The sequence below is a fragment of the Galeopterus variegatus genome, unplaced genomic scaffold, assembly GCF_000696425.1.
Source record: "Galeopterus variegatus unplaced genomic scaffold, G_variegatus-3.0.2 Scaffold1866, whole genome shotgun sequence".
Classification (NCBI taxonomy): domain Eukaryota; kingdom Metazoa; phylum Chordata; class Mammalia; order Dermoptera; family Cynocephalidae; genus Galeopterus; species Galeopterus variegatus.
In genome coordinates, this window is record NW_007727977.1 from 40,198 (window position 1) to 52,935 (window position 12,738).

A 12,738-nucleotide genomic window follows, 5' to 3' on the forward strand; every position below is an offset into this window, starting at 1 on the left:
AAAAAAAAAAAATCACAAAAGCATTTCAATTCTGAGCCTTTTCATTGGTACCTGCGTAAAATATGCTAAGCATTTAATTATAGTAGACATGAAGTTGCTCTAATTCAGTTACTTAAAAGTTTGCCTGCTACAACATGAGATCAGAGCCTGAGGGCTCCATTATTTTTGTGCCGTGTTTGATGAAATCATTAGAACTTAAAATATAACACACATGAGAGAGAGCTCTTTGCTGTGCTTTAGGTTGGTGGCTAGCATTCCAGACACCTGGAGCAGCTGAATTCAAGTCTCAACAGGCAAATGCAGATTCATTAATTTTGAATGATAATCATGGTAATCAGATGCTTTCCACTATGAATCATGTTTTTGAAGACTGGGGTTGGAAGGAAGAGCATCACTCCGATCAGTCACCTTCATTTCAATAGCTTAGGGGCATTTTCCAGCTGAGAGGCAGTCTTTTGCCTCATGGGATAAAACTCAGTTCACTGAAGTGAGATTGGCTTATGCAGGTAAGCCTGGTACTGAGCCTGCTCTCAGTGCTGCTCAGCATACATCAGCTCTCATTTAACTAAGTGCACTGTGTTTCCCAAAGGGCTTTCTGCTAGTCTTACAATTAAAATGGAGGCCCAGATTCAAAGTTGATCACGTCTTGTGGTGGTTAGGCACCTCCTTACCTTAACTAAAATGGAAATGATGCTTCAAGTAGCTGCTTACCCTCCCTAAAAGGATATTATTGCTGACCAACCTGCTTATGTTTAGTTGAGGCCAAAGAGCTATCAGCTCTCATCCTCCCTGGCCCATGACTACCCTGGATGTGTGTGCCAGCAGCAGAGAATCATGTCCTCAGAATAAGGAACATTTTCTTCACCAATTCTTTCCCTGGAATACAAGTTTAGCAGACCCTGTCCTTAAAGAGTATAAAGGCACTGACTGTAAGGCATCTTTAAAATAAGTGCCAGCTTAATTTTCAGCTTGAATTGTTCCAGAATCACTAAAAAAGTATTGCAGCTTTCTGTTATCCATAATTAGTGATAGAGAAAACATTCACTAAATGCAGTGAGGAATGTTTTAAAAATCTAAAGCAAAATACAGCTGTTTTGAATACTTTCAAAATGTCTCTGAGCTGGGGCTTAGAGCTCAGCAAATGTCAGAAGATTAGCTCCCTGATCTGGCAACTGACCTAATGTTTGTTCTTAGGTTAGAATTCAAGCTTGGGCACCTTCTTAATTTTGGAAATTAAACTAGGAAGGGAGAAACTGATGAAGCAAGAGAGGCATCATTTTCCTGGCTCAGCCAGAGAAAAATATTATGTGAAATGACCTAGTAGGAATGATACAAAGCAGAGGAATCAGGCACAATTTCAGAACAACTAACAAATTTAATTTCTATCAAAATAAAAGAGGGAAAAATCTGAGAAGCCCATCACTTAAAAATAAATATTACACTAATGTTTTTCAGGGACAATAAATAATGAATACCATACCTTCCTTCTTGTCTTCTCTCTATTGTCCTAGCCAACAACTAAAAAATCACAGTGATTATTTTCTTTTATGAATAAGATTTTATAAGAAACCCAAGGGGGTAAGAGTGTAAATAAAATAAAAAATTTTATTTGAGAGTCCAAGTAAAATAAACCATTTGAGAATGTTTTGCTGCTACTCAATAAAATTATAAGGGAGTCTAATGTGCTTAGAGTGGTAGAGTAAAAATGCTTGGACTTGGGAGTCCAGCAGGTCCAAGTCTGAATTTCAACTCTGCCACTGACCTAGCTGTATGACATTACGCATGGATGCAATTTCCTCTTGACTTCTGCTTCTTCATCTATTAAATGGGTATAATGATACCTGGCTGCAGAGTACATATGAGGATTCAATAAAATAACCTATGTATAGCTTCTGGTATAGTGTCAGGCACATAGTTGGCATTCTAAATGTTAGTCCCCTTGTACTGACACTGGAGAATAATTTTAGTATATCCTCATCAGAGAAAATTAAACATATTTGGCTTCTCAAAACACAGCTGTCAAAAAAGGAAAGACTTGTCATCTCTGTTCCTTTCCATTAAATAATCTCAGAATCTATTGAATAATATCTGTAAGGGTTTGCCCTTGAACTTTTCAGTCTCTAAAAGCTGCTGGGTCTTTGCTATTTACTGCACATCAGCAGCAAACAGATCATGATCACAAACACTTTTATCTTTGGGAGCAGTATCAAGTGATGCCACCTTTTTTCCCAGCTGATGACCTTCATTTGTTTTCCCATGACATTTAACAGTTTTCTCACAAATACATATTTAGGCATTCCAAAAAAAACGTGTTGAGGAGACCAAAGTTGTCACTGAAGTAGAAAGTTACTCCACAGACTGTATTTATGATTTGTTATCCCAGCTACATCACCCACCAAGAAATTTGGAATTTCTGATATTTAATACTGATTTTTCTCTTTGGGGTTAGTGTATATTTACCTTTTTTAAAAGTTGCATCTACTGCAGTATATGTTGTTAGCATTATTGGTGGTTGTGTTAAACTAAGATAAATGTACTTCAATATCTTTAATATAATTATTTTACATAGACCTTTTATTTGTTTTTCTGTCTATTCAATCTGCTACCCAGGAACTTCAGGTAAGATGATGCTATTTTTAATTCATATATGCTAGTAGATGTTTTGCATCATTGCAAGTTTATAACAACATAATTGCTTTTTTCCTCTCTTCCAGCATATGTATGCTTATTGCGTGCATATTTCCATTTAGGTGTGTGTGATATAAGAGGTATTTTTCTTGGCCATATGGAAATATTTTCTAAAATATAAATACAAGATTTTAAAAAATTTTTTTAATATGTCTAATTTTGTAAATTGCATGATTATATCTCGAGAGAAAGTGAGTTTTTAAATATGATCTATGAAAATCCTATAATTTCTGATTAGGCAGTTGTACAACTGGATGGGTTTTGTTGTTATATTCTTTTATTAAAAGTGAAATCAACAACCTGCATCTAATGATACACCATGTACACTTCCAGTCCAATCCTTTTGTCTTCCACGAATTAGAAGCTATATTTGTATGGTGACTATATAAATTTTCATCCAAACCTAGGCCCTTTTGCAAGTAAGAGGGGGTGCCAATAATAATCATGCCTAGACAACAGTCATAAACCGGGATCATCCTTGGAAAACTGACCTGTATCACTATTTCTATGTCATGTCAGACTTACTCCAAGTAGCTATTTTTGGGGAAACATATTTTGACCACAGTGCACCCAAGTTTGTTCAGCAACAATTCTTGTTTGACAGAGTTCCCATATGAAAAAATTATTTCAAGGAATTATTTCCAACATGTCTAGCATGGCCAATCATTAGTACTTTCCCATCTCAGTATAAATCTTGAGTAGTTTTTAAGTTTGATAATGACATATACAAATTGTCTATCTAGAATAGTTAGCCATTCTCTACATTTTCTTACTCATAGAAAACCTGGCATAATCAATAAAATACTGTTTTGTCTTTTAACTTTGTATGTAACATAAATGCAAACCTAACATTGGGGGAGAGGAAGGATGCAGGGTGACGCCCCTGTTGAAGTTTTCCTGTGTCATGCTGAGAAAGTCTGATTGTCTGTTAATCACCATAGACCTTAACTGGGGCTGGACCACAGCACTGCTCCATCTCAACCCCTCAGCCACCACCAGGGAATCCATTTCAACACTTGGCCTCTAAGGGAGATAGTGCATCCTCTGCCAAGACAGCCAGATCTAAATCTTGCAAGAACAGCTTTCCCTGCCTTCCTATTCTCATGGCTGATTGATTCAGGTCTTCACCAGAGCTGCCACCCAATCAGCAGAAGCAGCAATCTACACCTGGTGTGGCTTCTCTTACGGTAGATGTCTATATTGCTCTGCAGGCTCACGGTTCTATCACAGGTTCAGTGTAGGAAACCTCCAAAATTGTGGCTTAAGATAGTTTATCCAACCCATCCATTCATTTGGTACAAGAGAATTAGTCCTGTGAGTTTATGTTTATGTATTTCTCCCTGTAATTTTCAGTCTTCTCTTTTGACTCTTTACAGCATTCTCATTTTTGTTTTTTCCTTTTTTTACACATCGGAGTTTCCTTTTCTTCCCCAAATTCCTACATCTTTCACTTTTTTTTTCCCCATTTTTTTCACTGCAATAGCTATTTTTAAATCCTAACACAGCACTTAGCCTTTTTCTACCTGGAAAGAAAATTATGGGATTGTGATTTATCACAGCAGATACAGATAAAACAGACACAGCTTGAAGGTACAGATACAGATAAAACAACAGATACAGAATATAAAAACCATATTCCACATCTGCTTTCACTTTATAAGCAGACAGCCCTAACTGCAATTGCAAATGTCATAAATAGGGCTGAATAATGATAATGGTTTCTATATCTTACCCATTGCCTTCTACCATGAATAGCCAAAACACTCTTTGGAAAAGCTAAGCATCTATTACACAGGATGAATATACTTTATCTGAAATGCTTGGGACCAGCAGTGTTTCAGATTTTGGAATATTAGCAGAATACATATTAGTTGAGCATCCCTAATCAGAACATCCAAAATGCTCCAATGAGTGTTTCCTTTGAACGTCATGTCTGCTGAAAAAGTTTCAAAATTTGGACCATTCAGATTTCAGATTTTTGGATTAGGGATGCTCAACCTGTATGAGAGATCTGTGAGAATGGCAACATTGTCTCATTAGGAACCAGAAACAATAGACCCTTCAAGCAAAGGAGAATCAATTAATGCTAAGTTTAACAGTAATTTGCATCTCTCTTATTTTATGCTGTTCACTCATCAGAAAAAGTTATTTCAGTGAACAATCAGGCATTGTTTCAAATTACCAATAAATGACTGAGCTTCTGTGCTAGTTTATCTATTCATTTAGGTTAAAATTTGCTTATCTGTGGGCTGGACAATGTTTTTCTTTCTATCTTAGTGGAGAGAAAAATAAAACCCAAATTAATTTCTAGAAAAAAAATTTTATGTTAGTCAAATAAACTTCTTTAATATCTGATGGTCTGTAGAAAAAGTCTGAAATACAACTAAAAGCTTTTATAAACACATGGCCGCTTAGGCCAGTTCTCAGTGAGTCAAAATGTACAAGTCGGCAATAATACTTGGGACTGAGCACATTTAAGGCCCAGGAAATTAACTATTTTCCATGTTGGGACAACTATTTAAAGATGAGCCTAAAGCAAAAGCAAAGCCGTTGCTGCTCTGGCCTCTGTGTAGTGCATGATCCATCAGACTTTGCCCAGCTGCTCTCTGATATTCTTTAACTTTGCATTTTATCTTTGAAAAATGCTGTAGCGGAAACAGGCTGGAATGTTTACCTAATGCTCTTCTACTTAATACCCAAAGGATTCTGGAATGTGCTACAAGCATAGCTCCTACTTTTTTTCCTTCTGAAATCAGTACTAAACAGGGGCTGGCAGGGGGTGGGGGAGACACACCTCTTTTGAAGTTGTTTAATATTAGTGGTCTATTAATTGCAATGTTTTGAAAACATAGTTTATAGGGTTTACCAAAATCAACTTTTAAAAAATGTAATAATTACCCACCATGCCAAAGAAAAGTATTTAATCACTCCTACCTATGACTTCATATGCATTTACGTGAAAATAGCATGCTTTTACTACTTTTCCCATCAGGTAAACAGAAGTTTCAGTACCAAAGTAGATGAGGGCCTGAGGGTTCCTAATGACAGTATTTGTTTCTAAGCTGTGATTAATTGAATGTGTGAAAGTGTGCTGCAGGAGGATTTGGGCATAAAAACCCAGCTGATGGTGTGATTTCAGGGTGAGAGCATGGACAATTTCAACTGGGGAGTGCGCAGGCGTTCTCTGGACAGCCTGGACAAGTGTGATATGCAGATTCTGGAGGAGCACCAACTTTCAGGAAGTACTCCCAGCCTAAATAAAATGAACCGTGAGGACTCTGATGAGTCATCTGAGGAGGAGGACCTCACAGCCAGCCAGATCCTGGAGCACTCAGACCTAGTAAGTAGCAACTCTCTCACTGTAGGAATTGGGAGGCTTATTTTTTGGAATTAATGCTGGAGTGCAATTTCCAGTTGTAGCTAAAGAAACTTTCCACCTCTGCTGAACTAAAATTTGAACTGTCAGGTGGTGTCTGATTGTAACCTAATGCTCCTCTCTGTAGGTTATAAATGGAAACAAGTGCTGGGGTTATGTTTATACACCCTGAAAGCCATCAAATCTGTTAACGTCTAGATTCTTCCCAAATAACTTTTATTGTGCTGGAATCTATTTTAAAATCCCTCAGACACCTAAAGTTTTAGGAGACATGATAGACATTTTGAGGTGGTTATCTGAAAATACAGGTATGGGTGTTTTAGAAGGCTGCACCCTAGTATGAGGTTGCCAGCAACTACATTTAAGGTACAGTAACGGTGAAATAGGGATGTTAAAAAATTAATACCTATCAATCAACAACTAGAGAACAGTGGTTTGTAGTCTTAGGTAAAGAATAATTAGAGCTTTTAAAGAATGGGAACTTCATACTATGTTTTATTTCCTTTGCTTTTTAAACAGATCATGACCCTCTCCCCCTCTGAGGAGACTAATCCCATGGAATTACTCACCACGGTCTGTGACTCGGCTCCCGCTGACCCTCACTCCTTTCACAGCAGAATGGCTAGCTTTGACACTTCTTTGCCCGATATGAATAATCTGCAGATTACTGAGGGTTCAAAGGTGAAGAGATTTTGGCAATTATAGTTGTAGATTCCTTAAAAAAAAAAATCATTTCCAATTTCCTGAAAATCTTTCGGGGGTCAAAAGTAGAAGGACAATCTTTGTCTTTCTGACTTTTTTTTTTTCTTTCTGACTTTTTTGAAGAGACTGAAGTGTGCACTTGTGCCCATGTTTTGATGATGTTTTACCTCACACACTTGAGCAGCCGTCTTTTTCTTGGTGGAAAGAGATTTGATTTGAGGTCTTTTTAAAATGGAACATCTTGCATGAGCACTGCTGATGGATGGCAGAACAAACTGGCGTATGTCTGAGACCACTGTGACTGGGAAACTGCTGCTCTTTGTCATGACTTTTATAAAACAATATGCTAAGTGAGGTGTGGGTGTATGCATGTATTTGGGGGAATTTTTTCCTATGTAGGAATTATACAGTTTGTAGGAATTACACAATTTGTGCATTGATTCAATGCTCACCCTTTGGCATACTATCAAAATTTTTAATATCAATCACAGTATTATGCCAGATTTGCACAAAACTCTCTCAGCCAGATTCTATGAGGGGAGAGTTAACCAATAATATGATTTCCTTATTTTTAAAGGCTGGCTTTAAAAATAAAATAATCTAACAGTATATATTTCATTTAAAGTTTATTTTATCAAAATTTCCAGAAAATACCCTGTTCATAAAACTATCCACTCACACTCTATGCCCACATATATGCCCATCAGTATAGAATGTTATTTCCTTATGTTAGGATAGAGAAAGCTTTCTTTATCTAGAGTTTGGTTATGATTGTGTAAGTCTGAAAGAGAGAACAAAATAGAAAAAATGTTATAAACGTATTTTCTTTCTGACACTTCTAATGGAAAAATATAATACTGGCTATTCTGTATTGTTTTACAGTGTACTAAAAACAGATCTGAGATCTAGAAAAATCTGTGTACTTTAAGCCAAGGGCAATGACCAAACTGCAATTACCTTAAAATATTGAAGCATAAATAAGAATTATTTGTAAGATTTCCCCCATTGCAAAGGAACTGTGATCAGGATTCTTGGAGTTAACAGAGCCAGTTTATAGCAAAAAAAAAAAAAAAAAAAAAAAAAAAGCCCAGAAATAAGACCTTGTCTAGGTTAAAATGTCAGAATCTTAAGATTAAGAAATTAAATTTCATGGAAACACCACCACAAAATACAAGGGTACTTCCAAAAGTTCATGGAAAGGTTCATATTTTAAATTCTGTTTTTCCATGGACTTTCTGAAGTACCCTCCTGTATATGAAGTTATTAGCATTTGATATTTCTTAGTGTTGTGTAGTCATTTTCTCCATTTTTCTATTTTGAATGCTAAAACATATAGTTGTCTCATAGAAAGCACTATGTAAGTGGTAGAAATCATTTAATTCTATTGAGGAACGGTTTATTCTCATTTCTGAGGAGTTACCCTGTTTTTCACTTGAGCAATGTCTGTGATGTTACAAAGAAAAAAAAGATATTTATATAAGAACTCAGCCCTTCCTGAATAGATTAAGTTAATATACACTAAGAACCTAGACCAGTCACCAGTGGGCAGCGTCACTGGCACCACTGTAGTTTTAAAAAGCAGAAAGAAGTAGATATGGATAAGCCTCTGTAAACTCGGTATTTACAAGCAATTCCTCCAAAGACATGAGATATCCTGTTTCCCTAACATATCTTTAACGTTCTTGTTAATTTTTCCTGTTAATCCTAAATTCAAAATAGTATATACTTAATGAGTGGCCAGATGTTAACCCATGATAAGGCTCTAATTCATATACATTTCTGTTTTGCCTTGACTTTGTTTTTAAGAAAATGACTCACTGAAACGTGTACATGTATTTTCTTCCTCTCCTCTTCTGATCTGTAATCCAGTTGCCTTCCTTCCTCTCATAAATAACAATCAGTTCTCCAGATGATTTCCCCCTGGCCCAGGTTCAAGCCCAGCCTCTTTTTCCATTTTACTTGCTATGTCTCTTTCCTGCCTCTCACTGATCCTGGTTCTGCCTGCCCTAGAGCTTTTTCATTTTACTGCTCATTCCACATTTTGCAGCAAGGTGAGAGCACACGCTCATATCTGTTATCTTCAAGAGTGTTCTCAAAAGTAAAGTATATATGTAAGTGGATCATAGAGGATTTTCAATGCAGAAAGGACTGTCAACCCAGCAGGCTCAGTGAAGAACTCTGGATCACTCATGCACACTACGGACGTTTCCTGAGCATCTACTATGCCAGGCACTGATGATTCTACATTGTAGTTTTCATTGGTAAAGGGACCCTATATTGGAGAATTAACACTGGATAAGCTTGCTTTAGAAGGCTGGGATTGTACTGGAAGGATTTCTGAATCCGAAGGGGGTGCTTCTTGTCCCAGTACCGACTCTGATTATTGACCTGTTATTAGGCAAGTCCATTTCCCATGTGGAGCATCATTTCTTCATCTGTAGAATGTGAAGGGTGGACCAGGGGGTCTCTGTGGTCTTTTCCAAGTTTAGCATTTATGTCTCATAAGCATGGGTCAAATATTATAATCTACTGAGAGCCTCTTTGGGGTCTATTGTGGAAGAGACTGAAAAGAAGATAAGGAATGAACAGCACTTCAGAGAATTCGCAAGTGCATTCTAGAAACTGATTTATTGTAGCTAGAAAACACTCTCAGCATTTGTCTCTTTTATTTTTTTCTTTAGTTGATCAGATTTTGCTGTTTATAGTCTTACATATTGAGGGGACTCTTCTCATTAATTCCTCCAGGCTGAAGCTGTCCAGGAGGAGGAGGACACCACCGTGCATGAGGATGATCTTTCCAGTTCCATCAATGAACTCCCAGCAGCTTTTGAATGCAGTGACAGCTTCAGCCTGGATATGACTGAGGCAGAGGAAAAAGGCAATCGAGCCCTGGACCAGTTTACTCTTGCAAGGTAACGGAACCCATGGCGGAAATGAGAGGTGTGAGTGTATGTGGCACATTGTGTTGCATTCACATGAATTCAAGTTCAATGTCACACCTGCACTGCTGGGGCTTCCTAATAAAGGAATCCAAAGTGACATATAACTTGGTGGGCTCTCACTGCACTGGAATCATCCAACCCCAGTGTAGGGCCTTGTGTGGAAAAGCCAAAGAAGGGCCTGGGGACAGGCCTTGTAAGCTTGGAAGATAAGCAAGATTTGGCAAGCCTTGGAAGTGAGTGTTTTTCCATTTGGGGTTAAAAGACACAACAGTCTCTTTATACGTTATATACCTACTCTTCTAAATGACTGTCTTTCAGCCTAATGGCTGATATTTCTGAGACTAGTGAGATATATGAATAGAAAAAAATATGAAGAGGAAGAGATAAAAACACCACAGGTTGGACTAGTACGGCATCTAGAATGAATCACAAATAATAACGCTACCAATTTACTTCTGGAGAATAAAATTAAGATCCTAAAATCATTATTCTGAAAGTTGAAAATAAGAGCTAAGTAAAAGCTTCTGATGTGGCTAGACAAAGGCCTTCTGTTATGGTGAGCAGTACCTGCCCTTCAGAGGGAAAGGTTGAGGCAGTTCCTAGAGAAGAATCTGATTTTTCACTTTTCATTCATTGTCTCTCCTTCCCTCCTACCCCTCTTTCCCTCTCACCCCACATTTCTCTTTCCTTGTTTCCTTTCCTCCCTCCACACTTGTCTCCCGGGCACTTATGCATATGTATTCCTTAGTACTGGCCCTCCTTAAGGTACTGTATATCTCTAAATAGCTACAAGAGAGGATCTTGTATGCTCCCACTACAAAGAAACTCTTGAGGTGATGGATATGCTAATTACCAATTTATTATACATTGTACACATGGACCAAAACATCACATTGTATCCCATAAATATGTACAATTATTATGTCAATTAAAAGTAAAAATGAAAAAAATATAGTCCCCATCCATATTATTAAATAAATTCATCTATATTTTATTTTTAAAAATACTCTCCCTCCATAAAGGAGAAATTAAGGAATATTCAAAATTCTTATTATAATTTTTCATAATAAAAAATGAAGGGGAATGAAAGTGCCGAAGCATAGGAGCTCATGTTTGTTCTGTCTGGGGCATGGCCTCTAGGAAAGTGACAGGCACTTGCTGGAGGCTGAAAGAGGTACTGAATCTGTATAAAGTAGGGGAATGAAAGTGCCAAAGCATAGGAGCTCATGTTTGTTCTGTCTGGGGCACGGCCTCTAGGAAAGTGACAGGCACTTGCTGGAGGCTGAAAGAGGTACTGAATCTGTATAAAGGCATCAGGTAAAAATTATTTCCTAGAATCAAAAGGACTCTTGGAGACCCCTGAATGAAAGCCAAGTCCCCAAAGCCACCTCAAAGGGAAGAGCAGACAGAAGCAGCTCCCTGCCTGTACTGACAGTCAGGCCTTGTACGCTTTGAAGATAAGCAAGATTTGGCCAACCTTATCAATGTACAGAATTTATAAAACCTGGTGATGGATGAGAAGGACATTGTTTCTTGACACGGTTGCTTTCATTTTTCCCAGCTTTGGAGAAGGCGACAGGGGCGTCTCTCCGCCCCCCTCGCCCTTCTTCTCGGCCATCCTGGCTGCCTTCCAGCCCACGGCCTGTGACGACGCCGAGGAGGCATGGCGCAGCCACCTCAACCAGCTCATGTGCGACTCGGATGGCTCCTGTGCTGTGTACACCTTTCACGTGTTCTCTTCTTTGTTCAAGGTAGGGTGCTCACCGGAAGTTTATGGGACCTGCTCTCGTAGGGGAGCCAGGGAGCTTCTTTTTGTTTTTTGGGTTATTTTTAATTCAAAATATTTTAACATTTCCTTGTACATATTTGTGGGGTACAGTATGTCGTTTCAATACATGCATAGACTGCACAATGGTTCACTTACAGCGTGCTTCTGATTTAAGAAGGAGCTGTTGTTTGGTTCTGGGATTGTACTGTTCTAAATTTCCTGATTTCAAAATTTCTTCTGTTCGGGGCCAGCCCGGTGGCGCACTGGATAAGTGCGCCGCTTGGGAAGCACGGTGGCGCTCCCGCNTTGCCACGAAGAACCTTCCACTCTGCCATTCTGGCCTTTATTGCAGCATCAATCAATCCAAGGCAGCAATGACATAGGGACCATTAAGGGGTATCTTCTACCAAGCCTATCCTCCGTCTCATCTTTCCCCTTAGACGCCTCCTTCATCTCTCTTTCTCTTCATTGTTTGTAATGTTCTTTTCCTTGTCTTTCACCTCCCCCTTCCCTGGTGAATTCCTTCACATGAAGCCGTGGTTGTGAACATTTTCTTACTCCCTCGGTTGCTTCTGGACAGGTGAAAGGTCATTCTTGGTGTCACAGCAGGGTTGCTGTGCATTCTGCATTCCTTTTGACAATGTGGGAAAATGCCTCCTCCTTCGTAGTCCTTAAGAATCAGGCCAATGTAACATCTGCCTCTGTAAGGTTACTTATTTTTCTGACTGGTAAGGAGATCACAACCCTCAGCACGATGTGGTCTGCACCACGCTCAGCCAGTGAGCGCACCGGCCATCCCTATATAGGATCTGAACCCACAGCCTCGGCGCTACCAGTGCTGCACTCTCCCGAGTGAGCCACGGGGCCGGCCCTATTCATCTGTTATTCCAGTGAGCAGAAGAATAGACACACTGAAATCATCTACCTTAAATAATTTCAAATTCAGGAACATATATTTTTAGCTAATAAAAGCAAACTGTTTTTTAGCCTGGACACCTTTCTCATAATCTAATCTATTTCTAGGGAATTATATACCAATGGTACGGATGGCTGTGGTTTCTAACTCGGCATCTTATGTGCGGTGCTCGCTCTCAACTGTTTCAATTCACTTTAAGTGACACCTATTATGGCCCCCGCTGCTCCCGCCGAGGGTTCGGATCCCACATACAGACCGGTTCCCGCTCACTGGCTGAGCGAGGGGCAGACCACATCGTGCTGAGGGTTGTGATCCCCTTACTGGTCAAAAAAAAAAAAAAAAAAAA

General features: G+C 38.8%; 1 protein-coding gene across 4 annotated transcripts in view; it reads left to right on the forward strand.

Moving 5' to 3' along the window:
- The window catches only part of FRY (furry homolog (Drosophila)), a 79,172-nt gene that overhangs the window by 31,916 nt on the left and 34,518 nt on the right, over positions 1 to 12,738 (forward strand). For 2 of the 4 annotated variants that reach the window (XM_008579355.1, XM_008579357.1), the window contains exons 16-20: positions 2,611 to 2,619; positions 5,828 to 6,028; positions 6,584 to 6,745; positions 9,512 to 9,678; positions 11,270 to 11,459. In XM_008579355.1, the coding sequence (XP_008577577.1) occupies positions 2,611 to 2,619; positions 5,828 to 6,028; positions 6,584 to 6,745; positions 9,512 to 9,678; positions 11,270 to 11,459 (729 nt within the window). The remainder of the gene's footprint in view (positions 1 to 2,610; positions 2,620 to 5,827; positions 6,029 to 6,583; positions 6,746 to 9,511; positions 9,679 to 11,269; positions 11,460 to 12,738) is intronic. The other 2 variants (XM_008579359.1, XM_008579356.1) reach the window with 2 other exon arrangements.